The sequence below is a fragment of the Indicator indicator genome, chromosome 6 (genome assembly GCF_027791375.1).
Source record: "Indicator indicator isolate 239-I01 chromosome 6, UM_Iind_1.1, whole genome shotgun sequence".
Lineage (NCBI taxonomy): Eukaryota > Metazoa > Chordata > Aves > Piciformes > Indicatoridae > Indicator > Indicator indicator.
In genome coordinates, this window is record NC_072015.1 from 15,148,094 (window position 1) to 15,176,025 (window position 27,932).

A 27,932-nucleotide genomic window follows, 5' to 3' on the forward strand; every position below is an offset into this window, starting at 1 on the left:
TGCCAGGACTAAAACTAAGCACTGCAAATCCTACCTCAGGCACCTCTTGGTAACTCATCTTCCCTTCTGTGATACCAAAGTTCAAGGTATTCTCTCTCAGCAGAGCACAGGGGCATACAGGACAGCTGAAGAGGAACTTTTTACAAAGGTATGTAGTGACAGGACAAGGGGCAATGGCTTCAAACTGGGAGAAGCTATGTTTAGATCAGACATTAGGAGGAAATTCTTCCCCATGAGGGTGGTGATGTACTGAAACAGGTTACCCAGAGAAGTTGTGGAGGCTCCAAGCTTCAAAGTGCTCAAAGCCAGACTGGATGAGGCCTTGACTATGGCACAGGGCTTGGAGCTTGATGATCTTGAAGGTCCCTTCCAATGCAAACCATTCTATGATTCTGTGGTGGGGGTTGTATACACTAATTGTAAGAAACACAGATACGAGAAGAGGGATTGGGAAACCGTAAGAACATCTGAATTCATACAATTCAGCACTAATTGCATCCAAGCAGTTTCCATGTCATCACTGCTGCTCTGGATTTCTCCATGGATGCAATTCTCCATTTATCAAATCTAGCTATGTTATGTATATTATTACCTTGGAATTTTTCCCCTCACCTACATTTCCCAGTGTATCTATTACTGACAACTGCAGATGGGTTTAGAGCAAGAAGAAATTATTTGACAACACTGAGAATGGGAATGCTCAGAAATTACACTTCAAGGTGTGAGTATTTCCAGAAGAAAACAATTCTATTGATGAAGGCTGATGGATAAAACAGCCTGAATAGCCTGTGTTTGGGGGGAAAGGGAGCTCAGAGAGAACTGACTGCAACAGGAATCAACATTAGTATATAGAGCAATTAGGAAATGTTCTTCTTTAAAAAAAAAAAGTTTGATGCTGAGCTACAGATTATTGCTGCTACAAAGAATGGGCTGTGAAACCCATGCTGAACTTTTGAGAAGTATTTGCCAGACACAAAGACAAAAAGGGTGTTGGACAAGGCATTGTAGAGTGTGAAGCTCTTTCTCCTCCCTAACTCTCTTGCAATTTGGTATCACTCTAATTCCAGCACATTTCGTGATGGGGAAAGAAAAATATCAAACAAAAAAGCCAATCACATCCTGGGCTGCATCAAAAGATGAAAAGATGCATTGCCAGCAGATCCAGAGAGGTGATTCTGCCACAAAGGCCTGTGGTGACAGGACGAGGGGCAATGGCTTCAAACTATAAAATAGCAGATTTAGATTGGATATTAGGAACAGGTTCTTTACTATGAGGGTGGTGGAACACTGGAACAGGTTCCCCAGGGAGGTGATTGGGGCCCCATCCCTGGAGATGTTCAAAGTGAGGCTGGACAGGGCTCTGGGCAGCCTGATCGAGTTGAGGCTGCCCCTGCTTACTGCAGAGGGGTTGGACTAGAAGACCTTCAGAGATCCCTTCCAACCCAGACCATTCTATGATTCTACGAAAAGAAGCCAAAAAAAAAGAAAAGAAAAAAGAAGAGGGGACAAAAAGAAAGAATCCACTGTTTGAAGTTGAGTCTGAAGGTGAGTTTTATTTTATTTCATTAAAATATATTTTAAAAACATACTGTGTAGAAGAATTAGGATTCTCAATAATTTATTATTTACATCAGCAAATTCCATTTGACTGTTACTCTATCGATAAATGTGAAAAGTCTGCAGAAGGGAGTTGTTTCAGCTTCTTCAGGACCAAGTAAGCCCCTTTACTAAGAAACAAGTCCAAAACTTCCCCTTTTTGGTCCCTTCAAACTCCTGTTTGCAAACAGATGGCAAAAAGCTCAATGAAAGGTCACGGTGGTGAGTGTTGAGCACTCACAGGGAGAGCTTGGATTTTGGAGCACTTTGTAAGAGACACCCCAAGGAGATCTTAACATTGCACTACTCAGTAGTCAAGAGGCTGCAGGGTCTAATCCTGCTCTTACTCCCATTGTCCTACCTCCAGTGAAAGCCACGGCATGACATGACAGTGAAGCTTGCACTCGGCCCCATGGGCAGATCTTTTGAAGATGGAGAAACTCCCTGAGCCAGGCTGGCCACAGGGAGGGTGTTGTTCCTACCACTGGAGACACACTTTAGCTTATCATTCTTCTTCAGCCCAAACACCACATAAATCTCATTGTCTTCCTCCCCATCCTCTGGGAAGAAATATGCATAGGAAGTTATCTCTGATGTAAATAACTGTAAGCACCATTCACGTTTGCTGGTCCATGTAAAAACAAAAATCATAGCCAAGTGCCTGCCATAGTCTTGACCCTTCTTAGCAGGACAGCTCAGCTTTCCCATCAGCTTTCTAGACCTCTGAAATCATATCAGTACCCAAACATCAGACATAGTCCTTGCAATGCCAGCTGCTGCCTGCTTCACTATTCCAGGAAAGAAGAGTTGAGTCTTCTGTGATTATATAAACCCCCATGATTAAAAGAAGCAAAATGATCTGCTCTGGCAGGGGGATTGGCCTAGATGATTGCCAGAGGTCCCTTCTAACCACTAATTCTGTGACTGTGTGATCAGCTCATGTGATCTGTTTCCTGGAGGCACTCTGTGGTGTTTCTGACATCTCATGTAAGGCACCAGTCATCTGGTAGCTGAGAAAAAAGTGACCTGCAAGACCATTCCATTAAGCAGCTGCAGAGGGAACTGACAAAATGCAGCTGGTTTGCTCTCCTTCTTGCTTACATGGCATAAAATATGTGGTCATACCATCTCAGGAAGTTTCTGGTGGCGTCTTGAAAAGGAACTTGCCCTGAAGGCCAAGGAGAATGGACCAGGGCACAACTTTCCGGTGGCTATGTCCAGGTGGCAATTCCCACAGACATCGCAGAGATGTCATTGACCCCAAGAGGCCTCTGTTGCTTTGCTTTCATGGAAAATGAATTTCTTGCCAACAGCAAAGCAGCTACCTCCTTGCAAGATGTCTCCACAGCATGCTATGGAGGGCCAGGCTACAAAACCAGCTTTGTGGCATGCTTGCTGCTGCTGCTTTGCTGCTGGTCTTGCCTCCACACCCTTACTCACAGAGATGCAGCACTGGAGATTGCAAAGCCTACAGGTGAGGAGGTCAGCTTAATGCTGGCTGAGTGCATATCCAAGCAGACTCAGTCCAGAATATCAGTCTCAAACGGGACCAGGTGGTAGTATGTCAAGTTGGTGACATAAGCTGTTGGATCATCACTGTCTTCTAGCTCTGAGGTAAAGTCACTGACACTTTCAAACCTAAGGAGAAACAAATAAAATAAAACTGCTGAAAGGCATTAAGTCATCAATGTTCATTTTGAAAATCAATGGAATTGGAAGAAATGTACTGAGGGAGAGGGAGAAGGTTGGGATATCTGAAGAAGGATAGGGAGGAAGAAGGGAGGAGGGAGAAGGATATCTGAATATTAAGCATTGGAAATTTTGAGGAGACATTTGCAAGGGTACTACTTGGAAAAAGGGCTGTATGCAAGAATGCTTCTGCTGGTCCTGAGACCAAAGTTCTAAAGTTAAAACTGAGTAACTGTATTGCTCCACACAACAGCACCTTTGGAGTGGAAGTATTTCTAATGCTGGTTTGCAGATTCAGCTTTATGAAGCCCAGTTTGCATGAGAAATACCTGGAGTCCCAACTCTTTTCTCAATGCTTGAGTAGCTCAATCCCTTTCTGAGAAGCCTGAAATATGAATTCATACTAGAAGTTGTCAAGGAAGGTCCCTGCAGATAAACTATGAATCACAAACCTCACTATGAATCATTATCTCTCTCTACAGCTACTGAAAGCAGGTTCTAGCACATGAGAGCACTCAAGTCCACAAGTACAAGAGCACACAAGCCCATTCTCACTGTGACCAAGATATTTTATTGCAGTTTCAAGATTGAAACTATGCCTGGAAATCTCCTGTTTGCACTATAATCCTTCCCTTATTTCTCCATCCAAGTAACAAGCAATAGGACAAGAGAAAATGGCCTGAAGTTGTACCAGGGTAGGTTTAGGTTGGACATTAGGAAATTTTTTTTTTCCCTAAAAGGGTTGTCACAGCCTGGAACAGGTCTTGGATGTGATGAAGTCACCATTATCCCTGGAACTATCTAAAAAACATGTAGATGTGGCACTTAGGGACATGGTTTGGTGGTGGTTTTGGCAGTGCTGGGTTTACTTGATGTTAGGCTGGACTTGATGATCTTAAGGGTCTTTTCCAACCTAAGCCAATTCTGTAACAAAATCAAAGCCCAAGTTCAAATGCATTTATTTACCACCTTTCCTTTCCAAAGGACTGCAGAACACTCCAAGAACTACATAAAAAACACCCATGGATGTTGACTTCACTTGGTTCACCACATTTTGCAATGGTATGGTGTCCTGCCAACTAAAATCAGTGAGAAAATGAAGGAAGCAGAAAACAGCTACTTGAGAACCATAGTGTAAACTCCTACTTGCAAAAAAAAAGCTATGGCTTCTTTTGCAACAAATAGGAGAGTTCTCAGTGGATGGATTACTGGGGAGTAGTGCTGCAGGTGCAACAGCCAAGCAGTGCAGCAGGACCTTGGGGAATGAACACCACCTGCTGAAGCTCCAGGTGCTTCTCTCCAGAAAATACAGGGTTGCTTTGCAATATGTATGATTCAAGCAAATCAGCAGCCAAACCCTAGAAGTTACACAGAGTTCAGTGCTGCTGAAAGGAGAAAGGCCACAAGGAATTAACTCTGATTTCAGAATAGACAACACTTGTAAATTCAACTTTACAGAGACTAAAGAGGAACTGCACAGGATTATGAAAGATTTAAAAGCTTCCTTTCTGGGCTATCTCACATTTAAAGCAACAGCAGAGAAAACTTCTGCTTTTTAAGAAAGGTCCATTTTTACCAAACAGTTGTGCTACAGAAGTGCCACCTTGCTATTACCTTCCAGCCACAAAACACAGGTACAGGATGAGCAAATTTAGAATCACAGAATTCTTTTGGTTGAAAGAGACCTTTAAGATGATCAAGTCCAATCATTAATCCAGTCAGGCCACCGGTAAGTCTTGTCCCTCAGCACCACATGTACACAGCTTTTAAATCCCTCCAGGGCTGGAGACTCCATCATTGCCCTGTGCAGCCAGTTCCAAGGATTGACAACCCTTTAGGGCAAGAAATAGTTTCTAATGTACAAACTAAACCTCCCCTGGCACAACTTGAGGCTGTCTCTATCTTGTCTTATCACTTGTTTCTTGGGAGAAGAGACCAACCTCCACCTCACTCCAACCTCCTTTCAGGTAGTTGTAAAGAGTGAGAAGGTCCCAAGTGAACCTCCTTTTCTCCAGGCTGAACAACTCTAGTTCCTTCAGCTGCTCCTCACAAAACATGCTCCATAAGACTAAAGCACCATGTAAACCAGACATTTGAACTTTATTAACTTCTTGACTTCACTTCCTTCAGGGAAGTGAAAATAAAAATGCATAAAGCTAGGCTGTTATTCTAAATTTATTTCTTCCACCAGTTTCTGGGAAATGACAGCTGCCATATGTTATATCATATTAGCATTTTCTGGCCTTAATAGTTGCTGAGTTCAGTGGGGTGTCCATTAACTGATGACATTTCTGATCCCAGACCAGTAATTTTTGCTTGGACTACAGAATATTTGTAAAATCACAACTAGATTTTAATTGTCTTTTTAATCAAAAATTCATTTAAATAGTCAAATAAGGCAGGAAAATGCTGTCTTTGATGACTTGTTCATATTATTTGTCACTCTCATTACTAAAGTTTGATCTACTATGTACTATGACAACTTTTCATTTCCAGACATTGGAATTCCTTACAGAATTACCTCCAGTGCATTATTTTAGCCTCACTAATACAAGTTTATGAGCTTAAATGCTGTTAGCAAGGTCAAGGTTCAAAACACTAAGTGACAAATTAATAGGAAGCATACAGGAAATTATACTGGATACACCAGAAATACACCCCAACCCCTGATGAAATCTTGCCAAGCTCCAAGTCCTTCCACAGACTGGCAATGATCACGTTTCAAATATGGCAAGGTAGAGTGCTGAATTCAGAGATAAAAGCTTCCAGAAGGTCTTTATCATCATTTTGTTTCTGTCATTTTGACTGCTCTAAAGAAAAAGTAGGTCAATGTTTCTCATTAAAAATATCTAAGTGTTTCACTACCTCATTGAAATATCAACTGTTTGCCAGGACAGAAATATCTAGCAGCAGATTTCCATCAATACCCATCTGTCAATACAGTCACTGACTTAAAACTGACGTAAAAGCCCTCCTGGTTACAGGTTTCTGACCCCAGAATACCTACATACTTTCAGAGGCAGAATTTACAATTAAGACTAATTAAACTTCTGCCTTCCCTAAGGAAATACACATGCTTCACCTGGCATGGTGCAGAGCTTAAGCAGATGCTAAGCTCTTTTTAACTACATTCAGGGGTGTGTTCTCTTCCAAAGATGGTATTTTGCTCCCCAAATAAATCATACCCTTCATAGTAGGATATTCCATTTTTAAGCATATTTGTGTTTCCAAATTTGGGCTCAAACCAGCTCTTATCACAGTCACGAGAGAGAAAAAACTCCTCTGTTCCCACCTGGCAGGACCCTTTTGACAACTACAGCTTTTTTTCATACACAGAGGACCAAACTCCATTGGGTCAATCGTTCTCACCAACAGTGACTTCATCCAATTTAACAAGAAGAGCTGTGAAGTGTCAGCAGTCAGGCCCAGTAATCTTTAACCAGGCAGAAGGTCAGCTGTACCAGCCTGACTCCTAGACAGAGGAGAACATTTTCCTGGGGGTGACGTGGGAAAGCTGCAGTCTACCTTAAGCTGACAGCACTACTCAAGCACAAACCCCACTTACAAGTGTTCTGCCGAATCTGCTTCCAGGTGCTTCTCTTTTCCATTGGGTATACTGTGGTCAATCACTATTGTTTCAGTGTTGGCTAAACAAAATCCATTCGAGCGCATGATTTCTGTCAGGAGAAGAAAGAAAACAAGATGAAACTCCCCCCCCAAAAAAGCTGAAAGACAACTGCATATCATATGTGATTGATGTGGTTATGAACTGAGGGGTGTGCATGACATTGTAGCCCTGCAGATGAAAGCAGTAATGAAAGGTTGGTTTCACAGGTGGTGCATTGAGAGGAGTGTGTCCAGCAGATTGAGGAGGTTCTCCTCCCCCTCTACTCTGCCCTGGTGAGACCTCACCTGGAATATTGCACTCAGTTTTGGGCTCCCCAGTTCAGAAGGAACAGGAATCTACTCGGGAGAGAGTCCAATGGAGAGCTACCAGGATGATTAAGGAACTGGGGCACGTGCCCTATGAGGAGAGGCTGAGAGCCCTGGGGCTTTTTAGTCTGGAGAAGAGAAGACTGAGAGGGGATTTAATAAATGTTTATAAATATCTGAGGGCTGGGTGTCAAGAGGGAGGGGACAGACTCTTCTCCATTGCACCCTGTGATAGGACAAGGGGCAATGGGTATAAACTACAGCACAGGAGGTTCCATCTCAACATGAGTTGGAACTTCTTCACTGTGAGGGTCACAGAGCACTGGAACAGGCTCCCCTGAGAGGTTGTGGAGTCTCCTTCTTTGGAGACTTTCAAGACCCATCTGGATGGGTTCCTGTGTGACCTGTGCTAGATTCTATGACCCTGCTCTGGCAGGGGCGTTGGACTTGATGATCTTCAGAGGTCCCTTCCAACCCCTGGCATCCTGTGATCCTGTGATAGCATCATAGAATAGAATCACAGAATTGGTTTGACTGCAAGATGTTGCTAAGATCATCAAGTTCAACCGTTAAGCTTCATAGCTCCTTACATCTGCAAACTGTCAGTGCTTTAACAACTTTATTCATGTGATCAACTCATTTGAAGCAAGGCCCAGTTTCAGCACTGTTATTGCCAGTGGCAAAATGCCCACTACCCTTAGCAGAATGGCTGCCCAGCCATAGTTTGCAGCTTTGCACTACCAAAACATAATTGGATTCTTCCCAGACAGTCCCAGGCTTAAGCCAGTTAAGCAAAAAAAAAAAAAAGACAGAAAAAAAAATTAAAAAATGACCTTCCAAGTCAATTAAATCACCATCTTTATGTCATGTAAACAATGCTATCTCTTCAACTCTGCTTCAACTGTTTCTCAGTACGTAACAAGCCTGCAAGTCAGAATAGCTAAAATTTGTACCTAATTCCACTGACTTACTATGAGAGTTTATAACTGAAGAATAGTATTTGATGTGAATGAGAAGTCAATCCCCATCTGTGCTATGTGAAAGGCAAGCTAGGCAAGTCACAAGGATTTCTTACAGTCGCACAACTTTAGATGAAACTAGGGCCACCACAAAATAGAACCACAGACTGGTTTGGGTTGAAACCCTGTGCCAAGGTCTCACCACTTCCTTCTATCTAATCTAAATCTCCCTCTTTTAGTTTAGAACTGTCACACCTTGTCCTAGCACAAAAGACCGTGCTAAAAAGTCTGTCCCTGTCTTATCACCCCCTTTAAGTACTGAAAGGCCACAATAAGGTCTGCCCTGAGCCTTCTCTTTTCTGTCTTCATATACCTCTATATAAAGATCAGCACTGACTTAAATGGGATGACTTGTGATCAGCCTCAAGGTACAAAGACCTTGTCTTACAGCCTTGTATTATCAGCACAAACCAAAGGAAATTAGATGTGGCAGAAAATACAGCAGGCACAGAACATACATACAGGGAATCCTCCCATTTCAACTATATAAGCTCAACAATGAGCTCAAACAATGAGCAGAAGACACGACAGGGAAAGAAGGGAGGAGGTTTTTTGAAGTGTACATATAGATGGTCCCACATTAAGGTACAGCCAGAAGTCACGTCCACGTTTTTTTTCCTTGAGAAAGTCATCTTTCACTTTCAGTTTGTATTTTCCTAGGAGGGTGGAAAAAGCACTGAATTCCAGAAGAACCACAATTCACTCCTGACTCACCTCAAGTGAGCACTGTACTGTAGAAAAACATTTACATCTTAAATCCAAATCCAGCTTTTATCTAAGAGGGCAGCCTTTTTTATCTTCTCCATCACCCACGACTCTGAACAGGACAATGTGAAGACCATTTGTTTTTTTCAGAGAACACAAAGCATTTTTGTCTGCTTTGTGCTGCACTGTGGCTAAAATGAATGCCAGCGATTTCCTAGTGCCCTTGACGTGACCGAGTTACAGCATTTCACTGCTGTGTGAACTGCTTCAGACCTTGACATTTGCTGCCATCTACTGACAATGCTGACAGGCACATCATTTCCAGCGTGCAACACGCAGACCAGGCAAATACAAGTTAGTGTCAAATGTTCACCTATGTTCTTAAATTCTTCGCAGCAATCACTTAAATAATAAAACTCATTACCACAAGATGCTTTTCGAAAGCTGCATAGGTAGGAAAATCTTGCCCCACTTAATTAGGTAGGGCTTGTCTCTACCAAAATTAGTTTAAAATCCAAAGAATCATAGAATGGCTTGAGCTGGAAGGGACCTTAAAGATCATGCTGTGGCCAGGGACACCTCCCACTAGCCCAGGTTGCTCAAAGCTTCATCCAGCTTGGTCTTAAACACTTCAGGGATTCTGTGAGGCACCAGTAACTTCTCTGGCCAAGTTGTTCCAGTGTCTCACCACCCTCATAGTAAAGAATGTCTTCCTAATCTCCAATCTAAATCTACCCTACTCTACTTTAAAACCACTGCCCCTTGTCCTATCACCACATGTCTTTATAAATAGTCCCTCTCCAGACTTCCTGTAGGCCCTCTTAGGGTACTGGAAGGCTGCTATAAGGTGTCCCCAGAGTCTTCTCTTCTCCAGGCTAAACAGACCCAACTGTCCTCATAGGAGAGGTACTCCAGCCCTCTGGTCATCTTTGTGGCCCTCCTCTGGAACCTTCTCCAACAGATTCATGTCCTTCCTGTGTTGGGGGCTCCAGAGCTGGACTCAGAACTCCAGGTGAGGTATCACAAGAGCAGAGTAGAGGAGCAGAATCCCTTGACCTGCTGGCCATGCTTCTTTTGATGCAGCCCAGGATACAGCTGGGTTTTTGGGCTGCCATGTGCATTGCTGACTCATGTCAAGTGCTTCATCAAGCAGCACCCCCAAGTCCTTCTGTACGGGACTGGTCTCAATCCACTCAGCACCCAGCCTGTATTTGTACTTGGGATTGCTCTGACCTAGGTGCAGGACCTTGCAATTTATCTTGTTGAACTTCATGAGGTTGGCTTGGGCCCACCTCTCCAGCCTCTCAAGGTCCTTCTGGATGGCATCTCTTCCTTCCAGCATGTCATCTGCACCACACAGCCTAATGTCATTGCCAAACTTGCTGTGGGCGCACTCAATCTCACTGTCCATGCTGCTGACAAGGATATTTAAACCAGCACACCTTACTCCTTGGCTAATGTAGTTTCTATGGCTCGTCTACACACAGACTGGCAGGAGGATTCCCTTTGCAGCTAGCCTCTGCCCATCAGTCAGGCACCTTTGCTCTCAATTTAGGTTCATCTTGACCATCTTCTCTCTGTTCTACCCACCACATGACATATTCAGTCATGTACACACAAAGTATGTGTTCCCTAAAGGGGTGAGCACCCTCACAAAAATTATAGGAAATCCTTCACCATTTAGTTTACAGAATAATTCTTTGAGAATTAGTTTGCATCAATTACAAAAAGATCTACTCTGTGTCTAAGATCCCTACACTTTTGGTATGTTGACAAGCTGCCTAACCATGGTTTGATAAACTGTTAATACCTCAGAAAACTAATACCAGTTTCATCCTAAAACTGGAGGATTATGTTGTATTTTACTTTTATTTCATACTTTGCAATAGACTCTTCTGGTGACGCAAAACCAGCAGGTGCCATTAGGCTTGAACAAAACATTTCCCTATAGAAACACAAATCAGAACTTCACAAACCTTTTAACTAGGGTCAGTAACAGATGCAGAGAGGAAAGAATAAAAGAATAGGCAAGGACAGAGTAATTCCACTCTCCATTCTACCCACTAGCAATCTGGGTTTTAGAAAATTCCTATATCTTCACCTGTGGTGGGTCTCAATGTACTTTTCCTCCACTCACTTGTCCTTTTTGAAGGACAATTCCTTTTTGAAGTCAGTTATGCTTTCAGTTCCCTCATATCCTATGACAACAAGTTTCACTCCTTAACTGTGCTCAGTATGAAAACAAAACAATGCTGCAACCTTTCTTTTGTTTGCTTAAAGCCCTTTGTCTGTCAGTTATTGGATAACGTGCAGCTGTTATTTCATGAGGAGTAAAGGGCAATTGACCTCCTTCTATTCACAGCTTTGTAGACTTCCATCATTTCCCCACTCTCCATCATTTCTCACAGCTGAAGCATCCTTCTTAATTTAACCTTTTTCTTAGAGAAGCTATCCAAAGCTTGGAATCCTTATCCTTTATTTGTATGCTTTTAAATTTGATGATATTCTTTCTGAGATGGAGAGACCAGCGCTGTATTCAGTGTGAGGTTGTGCTCCTTTCCTCTGTTCTCCCCTCCTTTCTCACCTCTAGTTTCACTCATCACTTGCCACTGAGATTATATTTTCACAGAGGCTGTATCAGCAGCCTCAAACCCTCCTTCCTTAGTGGTTACAGCACCACTGTATGTGACAATAGTGAGGATTGTGTTTTCCTCACATTCACTTTGTATTTATCAGCCTCCAGTTTTGTCCACCACCTTACAGCCTGAATGTATGTTGCAGAGCATGTCAAGGGTAATTATATGTTCTGTATGATAAAGCAGAATATGGATGACTATCTTTTGAATTGCTGATGGAGAAAGAACAAGGGAAACAGCAAATAAAGTCACTTTAATTTTGTAAGTCTGGTGTCAAATGTAGGAAGCTAACAACCCTTACCTGATATTTTAACTGGACTTTGAAAGCTTGGCTGAATCTTATGGACGTTGTCATTTTTTAGGACTTGGTCCAAAGGAGATCTCTCAAAAAATGTGAGGACGACTTCAGATCTTGAATACTTAAAAAAAGAAACAGACATCTGTTTTTACCAGTAGTTTGCTTTGTCCCTCTTCTCTCTTTCCACACCTTCATAGTACAGCAGAAAGACTTATTGGAAGCAACAGCCTGGAGACATCATTACAGGCGTCTAGCACCCAGCACTTCTCCAAGATACTCAATAATCTGCTGCTTCTTTCAGGGTCTGGAAGAGCCCATCACTTTCTAATCTGCATAAAAGTGCATGTCTCCATGGAGGACGAGTCAGGCTGGGCTAGATGTGGAACTTGGCTTACTCACCTTCCAGGGCATGTTTATAATAGTCTTCAGAAGTTTTTCCACTTCATTAAGCCTGGCTTCTATATCATGGGCTTCTTTTATTGTAATGAGCCCTAGAAAAAAAAGTAAACAGATCGTGAACACAGACAAAAGCACTCTTCTATGTGCACACACTCTTCATCAGCCATATGAGGCTGCCCCAAAAGATGTGGAACAATCTGGGAATTCATGGAATCACAAAATTGATTAGGCTGGAAAAGACCTTTAAGATCATTGAGTCCAACCTTTAACCCAGCACTGCTAAGTCCACCACTAAAACATGTCCCTCAGCACCACATTTACATGGCTGACGCCTCCCAGAAAAGTCTCTTAACTCACACTGATGATAATTCATGCACCCCAAACTGAGGTGGGTGTAGTTACAAGAAGAGTTGCAAGCCCGACACAAATGCAGCTGCTTATGATTGTATTTAGTAGTTGCCAGACGAGCAGAAGCAGAACCACCTACTCCTTCACCCACAGTCTCACTACACTGCATTCCCAGCAGTGGTAATCAAAAAAGCTGGTTTGCTGCTTCCAAGAACCATGATTCAGCCTTCTTTTTCTGTCAATAAAAAGCAAAAGCAAATCCAAGAAAAGCAAAAACTACATCCCACAGGTAAGAGGAAAAGACTAAACACAAGCTAAACAAAAGGCTTTGAGGGTAGCCTTGCATTTCTGAGTGTAAGCCTCAGTGAGCAGGTCAAGGAAGACTTCTCAGTATCAGGTTCTTCAAGCGATGAAGAAAAGCTGCTGATAACCCCACAGCTCCAGCACCTAACTATGACATGCTGTCACCATGCCATAATTTATACCAGAGAGACAAGAGCTAACCACCCTGGTGCCAGCTACCATGGGGAGCCTCTGCTTCTCTTCCTGGTTTTGCTGCAGTCTGCCCAGTCAATACTAACACAGACAGAGCAGATACTGCAGGCTGCAGCTCTCACCTCAGAGGCAAACACCACACCACTGGCATTCCACTGCTCACTCTCAAACCCACCCTCAACCTTGGACCTCTCAAATAAGCATTTACTGTTGCAACTAGTATTTAACCAAGAAGAGGGATACTTTCAAAAAAAAAAAAGATATTCAGACCACAGGGGCAAAAAAGGGGAAAAAAACCCAAACACCTCACCAACAACATTAAGCATTCACCCTGTGAGGAAAACCAGCCAAGCAGCTTCAGTTTTCCCTCATTAGTAATCAGGAAAAGCATTGCCAGTTCCACACTGCTTTTTTTATGCTTCAGCAAGAGAAGCTGGACCTGGCTGTCAGCCTGTTGCACTGTCACACATCATGCCATGGGGGGTTTTACAGCTTTCTTCATTCATCAGGGATTTCTAACTCTGGTCTATTCCTCCGTCCTGCTCTTAGAAAGGCACCAGCCATACAAACCCACACTGCAATATGGAAACTGGCACAGACAACTTGGAACATCTGACATAATAAAAACCATTTCCCATTGAAGCTTTTGGTAATATCAAAACCAAATGGCAACCAGCGTAGGAAGGAGAGTAAGTGATACATCTGCCTGGATAGCTTCCTCTGTACATGTTTGATGGTTAGGTGCACAGTTGTGGGGTGGTCAGCACTTTACATGAATTTGCCATGGAGGGAATTCAGTTCAGCTGGTCTAAAGCTTTCCTTTTCATACATGTACAGAAACCACTTGAGTGGCTCACTGTATTTTGAGCTCTGTAGTTTCTTCTGCACAAAGTTTGTAAGGCCCTTATTTATCTTAACTCTACAAGTCTCTGATTTTAAGAGTTATCAGATGTCTTTGTGGTTTTCAGTTAGCTGTAGCCTGTGAATCTGCAATCCCAAGGGATTGCTCACAGCCCCAGAGCCATGCTAACTGGAGCAAGGCACTGCCTGCCCAAGCAGCTCCAAGGGGCAGAGCCCCTGATTCCTCCCTTCACTCCTTTCAACACTTGCTAACTGGCTGCTGTCATCACCACAGCACATACGTGCATGAGGAACATTGTGGTTTCCTGAGGTGAAGACTCTGGTGGCAACACTGGTTTAAGGTGTTCTCACCCTCCCCTGCAACTCATTTCCTCTTCCACATTGCAATACAGGGGTGCCTCTGCTCTGCCACCACAATTCAGTCAGCAGTGGGGAACACCTCAAACCACTTGTCAAAGGCTTCACCTCAGAAACCCCGGCATTCACAGAAGGATCATAGACCCCTTCTGTGGATTCTGTGGGTTGGAAAGGACCTTCAAGATGACCTAGTTCCAACCTTCTGCTATGGGCAGGGACACCTCCTACTAGACCAGGTTGCTCAGAGCCCCATCCAACTTGCTCTTCAGCATTTGAATACTTTAAGGGAGGGAGTATCCAGAACTCCTTCAGGCATCATGTTCCAGTGCCTCACCACACTCACAGTAAAGAATCTCCTCTTAATATCTAACCTACATCCACCCTCTTTCAGTTTGAAATCATTACCCCTCATCTTATCACCACATTCCCTGACCAAGAGTCCTTTTTCATCTTTCCTGGAGGCCCACTTTAAGTACTGGAAGGCTGCTGTAAGATGTCCCAAGCAAGAGACTGCAGGCTAGGATCCTCCATTTCAGCTTCTGTCTCACCCAGGCACTGTACTGAGCTTGATCAGGAATCAGGACTTTTGTAAAGAATGGCCACAGAACTTCACCTAGACTTTCCATCTCTATTCTTCACTTGGTGGGGGGGTTCTCCCCTGCCTGTCTTGTTTCCCCTGTTCAGAAGTCAGAGAAAAAAAAGGAAAAGCCAGAGACCGGTGTACAATCTCCAGGCTGAACAAGCAGACACACGTCTGTGCCAGATGACTCTGCAGCCAGAGCACATCATCTCCACCATCCATTGACCCCAACACAAACACACCACAAGCTGCTTGCATCTGGAGGGCACGGTACTCACTGGCCACGTACACAGCATCCATACAGCAGCCACAACATGTCCTGAGGCTGCTGTCTCTCTCCCCACAGACCACAAATACATGCCTGTCTTTCTGTCTGGGACTTCTAGATCCCCCAAATCTTTTTCTTTTTTTCTGGGTTGTTTTTTTTTTTTTTTTGATAGTTTGCTATAAAATAAGACACCAGTAAAGTAACCAGTAGCCTGGAACCAGCTGCACCTTCTCCCACTTGTTCAGTCATTCAGTTGAAGTCAGCTGAGCTCTGAGCTGGGAAATCTCTCAGTGAGGTCATGGTGAAAGGCTGTTCTCATGCCTTTTCCTCTGTCCTGGCCCTTATCTGACTGCTAATAGAAAACAGGCACAAACTCCTCCCACGAAAACTTCGCTTTCTTTACCCAAACTGCTCCTGGGCAATTAACTATCGTTTCACATGATTTAAACATTCATCTGTGTTTAGAGGACTCGAGGTAAGCTGGAGCCCCACTGGCTCCTTTTTTACCACAAACCCTATTGCCAACCACCACAAACCTCTAAGATTTCTTCACCCTGCACCCAAGGGAGCTCACGTGCTGGGTGACAGGAGAGACAGTACAGTCACGTCATCTGACCTGGAGTGGCACTCACTTGTACCTGGGATATTTGCTTTTAGCAGGGTTCTGCTGTGCACAACAGTGAACTTTCAATCCCTTTGACATCTTCTCTGCTGCTTTCGAGACCAAGAGCCCCAGGCAGAGTCCTTAAGACTGGGTTAGAAACATTTACTTGCAATTTGAGATCAAGCACACATACACATAGCAGCTCTGGAGAAAACATGGCACAAACAGCACTGAAGGCCTGCAGCATCCTTCCTGCTCTGGGACCATGGAGCTGGAGCAGCTGCAGGAGGCTGAGTGAGCAGACCAGCAGCTGTGGACCTGGCACACTGGCTCATGGAGTGGGAGAGAGGCCCAGAGCTGGCAACAAGCAGAAAACACGACCAGCAGAGATGGAGAACGAACCATGGGTCAAATCCTGATGTCAACACACAAGCCTTGGTAGGCCTGTCCTATCACTGCCATGTGAGCCATCAAAGTTGCAACTAATGACGTTTTGGCGACTGCAGATAATGTGCTCCCATCAAAGGAAGTGTGACAGGAACAGCAGCACGTGCTGCAGGGCTCCTAGTGAAACCACAATGCAGTCCTGCAGTCAGTGCTCACAACAAGCACGTTGCCTCAACAATCCTCTAGTGGCTTCCAAGAAAGAGTAAGTTCATGCCTAAGTGTGCCTCCCACACCATCTCCCAGTGATGGCACACAGAAGTCTGTTTGTCTGGAGATGTGTTGCTATGTACAAGTCACTATGCATACATGATCTCAAACTGTGGCCAAACCCTCTTTCTCCATTCTGAAGGACTCCACTTCAGGCTTGTGGCCAGGAAAGGGAAAACCAGATTGTCACAGAGATCTCCTTCTTTCTCAAAATCAGTTCAATAAGCATAGGAGGCTGAGCAGGACAGAAGCCAAAGTGTTCTTTCTGAAGCAGTTGTGCAGGATGGAACAGTGATGCTCCTAAACGCTGTGTATGTACATGTTATGGTTTAGACACAGCCAGCAGCCAAGCTCACACGCAGCTGCTCTCACAACTGCTGTCTGTTCCCTCCCCCACTACCCCCCTCTCCCTAATCCCCCGCCATCCCCCCTCCCCGATGGGACAGGAGGATCAGGAGCAAAGGCAAATCAAAAGCTCTGTGGGTTGAGATAAGGAGAGTTTAACAGAACAATGCAAAGAGATACTGGGCTTGCCTGCCCCAGGAAGCATCTCACGTCACAGGTCCCAATCCAAACTCCAAGTCCCACCCTTCTTTGCTCCAGCCAGCTCTTCTTTTATGTAGTGGGCATGTCATCAGCAAGGCATCAAATACCCATTAGCTGGTTCAGCTGCCTGTCTTGGCTATGTTCCCTTCCAGCTTCTTGTGAAGGAACCCTATCCCAGCCAAATCCCTGACAGTACACGAAGATGAAAACACTGCATCCTCACTTCCTCACCTCATCCTTTCTCCATCCTTTATGAGGAGAGAGCAGAGCAGATTTCAAAATGAAAAACGAAGTAGCAAATAAACCCAGGGAGAAATCTTACTTTGTTCTGCTAGCTTACACTGTAAGAAAGATTTAAGGTCTATAGATTGAGATCTTGAGCCCATCCTTCTCTCTTTGCACAAGCCCATGAGCAGCAGCTAGGGATTTCAGAAGAAGACACACAAGCTGTCTTGCACAGAAGACTGCTATTCTGCACTCTCTCCTGAACAACATGTATGGCTTCAACAAGAGATATGCCCCTTTTCCCCAGTTACAGTGTTCATTACCACTGCAGTGCTCAATCTCTATTAGCCTGCCCCCTCATTCTTCTTTCCCCACAGATGTGCACACAGGCAGAGTTCAGGATATAGATGAAGCAATTGTACGAAGGTCCCAGCCAAAAGAAGAGATATACAAACCCCACAAAATAAAGGCCAAGGGAAAAGTTCAATCTGGTTCATCCAAAGAAGGGCCAAGTCCAGAGTCAGATCAGGCTGCTGGGGATGATGTCAGGGTGATTCTGAACATTCCCACCGACAGAATGATGCAGGAACTGAAGCTATTTAGTTGGGACATAGATCAGGGCTGAAAGCTGGCAAATCAGCCCAGAGTCTTCAGCTGTTTTGCTCCTTTGCATTACTTCCTAATTCTTTCCTCTGCTGAACTGGGCTCTCCTCAATACCACTTCAGCTGGCATCTCACTCTGCTTCATGGCCACAATGCCTCTCTCCTCCCAACAGCTGTCCTGGGAACTACAGGGTTAGCCACCTCAGACTGGACTCTGAAGAATCCAAAACAGCTCCCACTTACAACTGCCTCCTCTCTGATGGAGAAGAACAGGATAAAGGGTTGTTAGAAGGACAAAGGGATATTCAGTGGTATGTAAAGGCAGGAAATTAGGAAAAACAAAAAAAAAAAACGTAAACAAACAAACTTCCTCCCCCCAACAAACCAGCAGATGGGAAAACTCTGCAGAAATAACACCACAGGAATCCCTTAAGTCCAAAGACTTGATAAGATCCAGAGAAGGGCAGATAACTATAGGCAATCAGGAATATCAGTTCTCCAATTGCTAAGGACCAGGAACTGTCACTTTGCTGTTCTCTGCCTATTATTTATGCTCTCTTCTGCAGCATCTGGTTCTCATCACTAGGGACAGGATCTCAAAGGTGGCTACAGCACTGGTCTGACTTAGTCTGGCAGCTCTGGCAACTCCTCTTTGATGTCTCTTGCCTAATTCTACAGCACCCTTCTCTTGGAGTGGATACACTTGCTCCTTCCTTCCACTCAGGAGCAGATCAAACCATCTGATATGGCAAGAGACACTGTAGTGTCTAAAGCCTTTACAAAGGGTTTACTCTCTATGCAGCATCACTTATAAGATCCATCTTGGTGGCATTACTCAAGAAGTAGCTGAAAGAATATGATGGAATTGAAAAGAGAGGTGCAGAAGGAGGATTTTGGAAATCCATTACATGTTGTTCTGCCCTTTTTAAACTTGATGTTGAGGAACAAAACAGGGATTGTCTTTATTTAAGAGGTATCAGTACACAAAGTGCATAGTCATTCCATACTTTTAAGTCCCACTAGACAGCAAAGAGCATATTGAAGACTGAGAGAAATCTGTTGGATGAAGAAAGATGGAGACTTTAAAATCCTTCCTGTACTGCACACATCGAGCTCTAACAAAGGCCAGTTCTTCTTCTGCAGTTCATATGCAATAGGTGTGAAAATATGGATGGAGCAAAGTGTTACCCAAACAACTCTCTGACTGAAATTTCCCAGAGCAGAGGTTGTGATCATAACCACCTGAGGATCCTGGCACACTCAAATACCCATGCAAAGCAAGAAGGCAAGTCAAAAGTTCCCCAGATCCTCCAGCTGATGGGTGTTCCCTACATGCATTATTAGTCATGGGATCTCCCAAGATCTCTGGAGGGGAGATGGCACTTCCTAGTAACAGAGACCAGCAGACAGGCTTTCCCTGCAGAGCTGCCTGTCTTAATTCCTGATGAGACACCACAAAGATGTCAAAGAAGCATGAGATAAAAGCCAACAGTGCAGTCACCATTTGATGAAAAATGCAAGCTCCTACAACTATTTCTAGTGCTGATTTCTTATCAGGTGAGAACTGTCATGGAAAAAACAATCCCATTTCCACTCCTTTCCACTCAAACCCTCCCAGACACACCATCTCGATCCACCACAAGAAAGCAATTGGTGCCTAGCTTTACAAACACACAGCCAGCTTCATTTATTTCCATCATTACCAATGAACCATGAAATTCAGCTAATAAGAAACAAACCCAGAAGCCCTGAACTTAATATCAGCTATAGGGCACTGCTAGAGCCTGATAACTGAGTGCTGCATCCTTTGTCTGTTCTGAGCAAGCTCCACTAATGAACTGTTGACAATGTCAACAATGAGAAGAGCACAATAGGTGCAGTGTATTTGTCTGTATTGTCCCAGCACCCACACAGCTGCTGTCTGTGGAAACCACTATGCTGATTCTGTGGAGCTCCATCTCCTCATAAATCACAGTCCCAGATGGTCCTGTAAATAACACCACCATTGTAATGCAGCATATAGAAAAGCATAAGTTATGAATGCGACATTTACAAGCAACCATAATGTTTCTGGGCTGGTTCTTCAGGAACTACCTTCTGCTTTGAGCAAGTCCTTCCAATGGCAGCCCTTGGAGGAGCTTCCCATGTGCTTCCTGGTGAAAGCCACTTGGACACAGAGAAGGGCTCTGCAGAGGGACCTTGACAGGCTGGACAGATGGGCAGAGTCCAACATGATGGCATTCAACAAATCCAAGTGCTGGGTGCTGCACTTTGGCCACAACAACCCCATGCAGAGCTACAGGCTGGGGTCAGAGTGGCTGGAGAGCAGCCAGGTGGAAAGGGACCTGGGGGTACTGGTTGACAGCCACCTGAACATGAGCCAGCAGTGTGCCCAGGTGGCCAAGAGAGCCAATGGCATCCTGGCCTGCATCAGGCATAGTGTGGCCAGCAGGAGCAGGGAGGTCATTGTACCCCTGTACACAGCACTGGTTAGGCCACACCTTGAGTACTGTGTCCAGTTCTGGGCCCCTCAGTTTAGGAAAGATGTTGAATTGCTGGAGCATGTCCAGAGAAGGGCAACGAGGCTGGTGAGAGGCCTTGAGCACAAGCCCTATGAGGAGAGGCTGAGGGAGCTGGGACTGTTTAGCCTGGAGAAGAGGAGGCTCAGGGGTGACCTCATTGCTGTCTACAACTACCTGAAGGGAGGTTGTAGCCAGGAGGGGTTTGGTCTCTTCTCCCAGGCAACCAGCACCAGAACAAGAGGACACAGTCTCAAGCTGCGCCAGGGGAGGTTTAGGCTGGAGGTGAGGAGAAAGTTCTTCACAGAGAGAGTGGTTGGCCATTGGAATGGGCTGCCCAGGCAGGTGGTGGAGTCACCATCCCTGGAGGTGTTCAAGAGGGGACTGGACGTGGCACTTGGTGCCATGGTTTAGATAGTCATGAGGTGTAGGGTGACAGGTTGGACTCGGTGATCTTTGAGGTCTCTTCCAGCCTTCTTGATTCTATGATTCTATGATTCTATCTGCTTCCCATGTGAGGCCACCATGCTGGAGGGCAGACACAAGCCTTGGAGCTCAGCCTTGGTTTACCTTCAGTAAGGAGAGGCTAAGAAACCTCTTTAGCCTGGAGAGGGGATCTTCTGAATGCTTTTCAGTATCTAAAGGGTGAGGGTCAGGAGAATGGGGCCAGACTCTTTTCAGTGGTGCCCAGCAACAGGGCAGGGGCCAGTGGGTTCCATCTGAACAAAAGGAAAAACTTCTGTGCTGGAGGTGCTGGTGTCATGGTCCTGGCTACCCAGACAGGTTGTGAAGCCCCCTTTTCTGGGGAGATTCCAAACCCACCTGGACACTGTGATCCTGGGCAACCTGCTCTGGGTGATCCGGGGGGTTGGACGAGGTGATCCCCAGAGGTCCCTTCCAATTTCCACCATGTAGTTCTGTGATCTGGGAGAGACAGTTCAGGGTCTGCTGCAAGTGAAGAGTGACTGCCTCTATGCTATGAGGGAAGCTATAGACAAAAAACTTTCTACAGGAAATCTCCACCAGCTTCTACAGAGGTTGAGTGCCAACAAGGCAGAAGGTAACAAAAGTTGTGGAGAGTCACAAATAACCACGGATGGCAGCAAGTGGTGAGTGAAACCTAAAGACAACAAAAGGGAGCACAAAGCGGCTCAGGAAAAGCAACTTGGAGAAGTGAAGGGAAAATAACAGATGGAGGAAAAAAGGCCACTACAGAGCAGAATGAGTCAGAAGACACATGGAAAAAAAGGAGGAGGACAAAAAGGAGCACTGTGGGAAGAAAGAGTCATCAGTAAGACATCTGTAAGACTGAAGAGGGTTTCCTACTTGACAGCTCAGAGTATCAGAGCAGGACCAGGTGCTACAGGTAGGCACAATACGAACAGTAACATTTTAAGACCATCTGAGCCTCTGTTCTGATCAGAAAGGCAAGAAAACAGTGGCTGAGGAGGACTGCCAGATACCAGCCTGCCCCTCTGAGAGCAAAACAAATCCCACCTTTGAAAGGCTGCTAAGACATTCTCCTGGCTTCCTGGCCCAGCACTTAAAGGGCTGATCCTGCCCACACTGAAGTCAAAAGCAGATGCCTGACTGCACCAAAGGCAGATCAAGTTCTAGGATCAATATTAGATGAGAATGCCTCAGAATAGTTAGAAAAAATAGGAGAGGGGGAAATGTTTTGGGTTTTGTTCAGGGTTTTTTTTTTCTTTTTGTTTTTTTTTTCAGGTTTATACTTCACTTCCAGCATCTCTTGGGTCTGTTGCAATGATTTCTAAATCATCAGTTTTAAGTCAGCTTCTGTGTGTAGCCTTTCTCATAAAGACTGACTTAAATACAAAAATTATTTATTTTGCATGTAGAAACAGACAGCTTGGTACCATCAAGCTCTGCAAGAGTGAACCAGCCTGTGTTTTTCTGTGATCCTCTTGTGCATTTGCACCAAGTGAGGAATGGGCACATTTCAGACACAAAATACGAGCTAGTCACTGGCAACACAGTGAATCACATTTATTCACCCTGCAGGTAAGTACAGATCTAACCTTGTTTACCAGCTTGCCAAGTAAGATGCCTTGTGCTGAATGCCCTTGGCCCCTTAGCATTATAGTACTCTTACACTCCAGATGCAGAGAGTGCACTTTGACACTTGTTATTAGCCATCAAGGCTGAAATCAGACAGTGAATGTCATGCTCCACCCTGGGCCCTCCCCTCTGCTCATATCAAAGGTAAGAACAGCACTGCAGAAAATTACACCTCCCATCCTCTCAGTACTCAGCAACTCTGAGAAATACAGACAGGGAGACTGTCATGGATGCCAGCCCAAGTTCTTGAGTACTGTGTTCAGTTTTGGGGCTCTCACTACAAGAAGGACATTGAGATGCTAGAGCGGGTCTGAAGAAGGGCAATGAAGCCAATTCACCAGGTCCTGGACAAGAGGTCTTCTGAGGAGTGCCTGAGGGAATTGGGGTTATTGAGCCTGAAGAAAAGGAGTCTGAGGGGAAACTTCCTCACTCTCTATGACTCCCTGAACAAAGCTTGGAGCCAGGTGGGGGTTAGTCTCTTCTCCTTAGTAAACAAGCTGTAGGAAAAGAGGAAATGGCCTCAAGTTGTGCCAGGAGAGATTTAGGTTGCATATTAGAAGAAAATCCTTCACTGAAAGGGTTCTCAAACACAGGTTGCCCAGGGAGGTGATTGAATCCCCATCCTTGGAGGTCTTCAAAAGACACAGAGATGTGTTGCTGAGGGACATGATTTAGCACCAGACTTGGTAGAGTTAGATAATGGGTGGACTTGATCTCAAAGGTCTTTTCCAACCAAAACACTCTGTGATTCTAAGTGGAGGAGGGGGTGGATGAAGGGAAGGAGAGGATGGTTTGTTGTTGCTGAGCAAGAAAAGGAGCACACTGCTGCTCGGTGTGAGCTGTTTGCTGAAGTCAGCAATAACGTTAACAACCAACTCTCTCTAATATTGCTGACATTTAAAAACCTAAAGTCTTCTTTTAAAAAGTTAATAACATCAAATAGCTCAAGCCCTCACCCCTCAGCCATATCCCTTAAAAGTAACACACTGCAGCATGCCTGAGCTGCAGGATAATGTTAGTCCTTTAAATGCTCCTTAGGCAAATCTGGAGGGACTTTGGAGTCTTTCAATGCAATGCAAATGTGGTTTGCAACACTTCACCACTTCCTCCAGATAAAAGGCACAGCTGATATCCACCTTCTTTCAGAAAGCCTGAGATAAGCACACACACACACATCTACAGACTCACATACATATGCATATACATTTGTATGTATTAAAAATACTCACACACAAATGTATAGCACACGAGAGTGCACTTTTGTCAGGTGTTTGTGTTGGCTTTTATTTTGAGCTCCACTGTGGGTAGCAGGATGCCTGCTTTTGTGCAGAGCATGAAGAAACCATGAATTTTGTGAAGACTAGACATGCCTCACAAACTCTTCTCCATCCAAAGCTCTGCATTTGGGTCAGTCAGATGAGATTTTGATGTTTCAGCTCTCTGGAGTTACACGAGGCTGTGGCCAGTCACTTTGGAGCAGCAGCATGATGAAGTGTTCTCTGTGCAGAGAAGCATGCCCTGCAAAGCCATTTTCTTTAGAACAGGAGCAGCCTGATTTCACAGTATTACTGAAATGGTGAAACGTGCTGTGATTGCTTAGAAACCTCTCCTGATTTTTATTCTGTCTCCGTTGCAAAGTTAACCCCCACCCTCACTGGGCTGGGTAAGTCATGATATGCTTATATTGGCTTTTGATTTTTCTGCCCCTGGACTGATGCTTTGCTCATTCCTGATTCTACTGAAGTCAGTATGCTTGTCCTGAGATAAGGGTAAGCGAAGGTTGTTGGCTCCAGGTTTTGAGCAGGAATTGAGTGTGACAGGCTGAGGAGGTTTGCTCTTTCCTAGCTGTTTGTGAACTAACGTTACCTGGGACTGTCAAGTAAAGCTAGTGTAAAGAACTATAATCCCATTGTGCTCCAACTGCACAAACAACACCACAGAGAGATGTGAAAACAGTTTGACATTGTGCAAAATCTGGGGCAGGTCTCAAGGCAGGAGAGAAACCATGTTCACTTGAGGAATGAGAATGGCTTTAGGATGTGCAACAGCTCCTGTGCCTAAGCGATGGGAAGGGAGCATGCAGGGAGGGGCAGGTTGCCAGGACCAGAAAGGACCAATTCCATCTCCAGCCAAACCCAACACATGACCCAGCCTGGCTGTCAAGCTGCTCTTCAGAGCCCCATAAATCCAACAAGTACAAGGACTACCAGCATCTTTGGAAGTCCAGTCTTAGTCACAATGACCCTGGCATGTGCTGGCTCCAGACCTGCTCAAAATCCAGGGTCAAGATGCCAAATATATTTAAAGGCCGTGTCATTTAGAATTTACTGCTGCTCAGCACCACAAAAAAAAAAAAAAATCACTCTCGAAGAACTTTAGGTAAGGCATCCACCATGGATATAAATCTTTGCAGTATTTTAGATTCCTGGTCGCCAACTTGATTGTGTGAGACCCTGTATAAGCACACTGTGCTACTCTGTATAAGCACGCTGTGGTGGGCACACAGCAGGGCTGAGAAGTGGCGGGACAGAGATGTGTAGGAATAGAATCATAGAATGATTTTGGTTGGAAAGACCTTTAAGATCATTGAGTTCAACTATTAGCCCACCACTGCCAGGTCACCAATAAACCATGTCCCTCAGCACTAAACCTCTGCAGATTTTCAGCCCCTCCACAGGAGCCCGAGGCAGCCTGTTCCAGGGCTTGACAACCCTTTTGGGGAAGAAATTGTTCCTAACATCCAACCTAAACCTCCCCTGGCACAGCCAGAGGACTGCCCCATTCCCAACCTGCACCCAAGCTAGGGGAAACACACTTCCTCCAGCATCCCCTGCATGTCCCACGCTGCATCCCACAGTGGGCAGCAAGAGGATGGGGGGGGGGGTTCTGCCACCAGCTCGGCAGCCCTGAGCTCATCCCCGCCGTCTGCAGAGGGCACTCGGGGCTTGCAAGTGGCAGCGGAGCTCCCGGGAGGGCAGCAGGAACTGGAGAAGCCCGGAGCCGGGATATACACACCGGGTAGCGGCTCTAACCACCGAGAGATCAGAAGAGAAGTAGAAGCATTTTGTAATGAAGCATTAACACCACTCCGGCCCTATACCACCAGAGGTTAGGGATCTGGCAGGTCTCACTTTAAATACCCATCAGAAAACATCCTTGGAGAGTCATCCCGGGAAGTAAATCCAGTGGGATTTACCCCGCTGTGCAGGGTGGAAAAAACAGCCCCGAGAATGGCAAAACGCGACCCTCTGAGGGGTGGGGGGGAGGGGGTCACGGCAGCAGAGTGAGAGAAGTGAGAGCACTTTCCCACTCTCTCAGCGAGGAAAACATACCAAAAAATAAGTTTCTCCTCACTCCTGCTCTATCAAATCACTGACAGGATTGCTCAGACACAGGGGAAACTGGAAGTGCCACGCACGCTTCCATTTTCAGAAGGCAGATGCTCTATACACTTGAAATATTTCAGAGCAAAAGACGTACTGCACCTAAAAACCACCCTAAACGTTAAACAAACCACAGCCAGACGCCAAGACAGCCTCTCAGCCCCGTCCTGCTCCTGCCCAAAGCACGGGCAGCATCCTCCTATCTCGCTTCATCGATTCAGAAGTGAGGAGAGAAAACAGGGCTCTAACCTCTGGAGCAATTCCCCTGTTTTTCAGAAGTTATGCGAGGAATGATTCCAGCTCTCAGAGTGGCTCCGTCCAATGCCAAGCGCCGCTGGCAGCTTTTACTCCCACTTCCCTCTCTCCTTGTGGCAAACAACATGCCAGCGTGCGGAGATTTCTCGGCTTCAGCCGTTCTGCCAGCAAACCTTACCACCGCCCCGCCCTCCTTCGGGATGCCTCGGGCTGGGACAGAGAGAGCAGGGACTCCTCTGCCCCACCTCACTCCAACCTAATTCATACCAGCTCGGAGTCCCCGTGGCCGCGCAGCCACGGACAGCAGCCGGGCCCGGGGTGTCCCTCCGGGCGGGCTGCCCTTCACGCACCCCCATCCCCACCCCGCCTCCCTATATTTACCAAAGAAATACAACAAGAAATCAACGGCCCGGGAGGAGTTTCCGACATAAAAACACTCCCGTAGCTTTTCTGCTCCTCTTCTTCCTGCAGCCACATCCAATCCCAGCGGACTGACCACCCGGGAGCGGAGCCGATGGCTCCTGCTTCTCGGAGGGGACGGACGGGGGCTGAATGACCACCTCGTCCGATCACGCAGCGACTTTGGCTCCTCGGTGAGGAGCGACCAGGGCCGACCAACCACCCTCCCCTCCACTGCCACCCCCTAAAGCTCTTCAGTCCGTCATCCGAAGAGGCAGCGCCGGGCCCCGTGGAGGGTGCTCAAACCTTGGAGCAATGGGGAGCGGGACAGCTCGGGACGGTCCTCCGGGAAGGAGTCGAGAAGCCGCTTGAAGAGGCGGCCGAGATCGGAGTAGCTGCGGTGCAAGTAGAGGATGTTGCGGTCCGACCACTCGGTGCGGATCTCGTAAAATTCCTCCTCGTCTCCCCGCCGGCTGATGATGAGCCGCCGGATGCCGTTCACCCAGCAGCCGCGCACGTACATGTTGACCAGCGAGGTGCCTTCAAACACGGCCGAAGCCATCCCGCCGCCGTCCGCGCATCCCCCGCCGCCGCCCCAAGTTAAGAGGAGAAGGAGGAAGAGGAGGAGGAAGGGGGGAGGAGGGGTGCCACTTCCCCAGCCCGATCCTGCACTGCCCTGCCCTGCCTGCCGGAGCTGAGCCGCTTCCCGGTGCAGCGAAGGGTTGGCGCGGGCAGTCCAGCCGAGCCCCGGGCACCGGACAGGGCGGTTCTCACCCTTCCCGGGGCGGGGAGCAGAGTGGCTCGGCCCTTTCTTGTCGTAGGAAGGCAGAGCACCTCCCGCTCTTGGCGCTGGGGTTGTGGGGAATGGGGCTACCCGAGGCCGCGGTGCCCCACCCCGGCCCTGCCGCCAGCGGCCACTCCCTCCGGTCCCTGCGGTGGGATCGCCTTGTTGCTCCTCGGGACCATTCCGCAGACGCCACAGATATGACGAGGAAAAATTTTCCCCTCCCAGTGACCCCAGAAGTTTGGGTGGTGGGGTTTTTTATTGTTGTTGCTGCTGTTCTTTTGTTTGTCCTTTTTTGTTGTTGTTTTTTTTCTTGTGGGTTGTTTTGTGGTGTTTATTTGTTTTCCTTGTTTGTTTGTGGGTTTTGTTGTTGTTTTGTGGTTTTGTTTGTGGGTTGATTTTTTTGTTTTGTTTTGTTTTGTTTGGTATTTGTAAAACTTCTAGCGTGGCCAGAGCAGGGAGAAAAATGAGGAAATGCTTGCATAATGAAAGGCTGGAAAGTAATCCTGTGTGCCCTGGGAAGACTAAAAGGAAAAGACTAAAAATTTCGGGAGCTGTGCTGGCATCCCTGGGGAGAGGGAGGTCCATTACAAAGAGGAAAAGCAGGAGAAAGGGAGTACAGCTGGTGCCTGGGACTCCTTCAGCCTTTGCTTCATAGTCTGGTAGAACATGGACATCCCTGAGGGCCTCCAGCAGC

At 46.0% G+C, this 27,932-nt stretch overlaps 1 protein-coding gene across 1 annotated transcript; it reads right to left on the minus strand.

Moving 5' to 3' along the window:
• Positions 1-1,654: 1,654 nt before the first annotated feature.
• On the minus strand, positions 1,655-27,013 carry PXDC1 (PX domain containing 1). The gene is made up of 5 exons (XM_054381702.1): positions 26,758-27,013; positions 12,276-12,367; positions 11,880-11,997; positions 6,851-6,962; positions 1,655-3,234 (listed from the first exon to the last, which is right to left on the minus strand). Exons 1-5 carry the CDS (start codon positions 27,011-27,013, stop codon positions 3,117-3,119), a joined length of 696 nt encoding a protein of 231 aa, XP_054237677.1. The 3' UTR covers positions 1,655-3,116.
• Between the last annotated feature and the right edge of the window lie 919 nt (positions 27,014-27,932).

Bases quoted from the DNA above. Each gene is read 5' to 3' on its own strand.
- PXDC1 (XM_054381702.1), bottom strand. From the start codon at position 27,013: ATGGCTTCGGCCGTGTTTGAAGGCACCTCGCTGGTCAACATGTACGTG. The intron at 12,368-26,757 runs GTTTGAGCACCC...TTTTTTTTCTAG, and splicing joins CCGCTCCCCATTGCTCCAAG to GGCTCATTACAATAAAAGAA. The intron at 11,998-12,275 runs GTGAGTAAGCCA...TCTTTTTTTAAG, and splicing joins TTATAAACATGCCCTGGAAG to TATTCAAGATCTGAAGTCGT.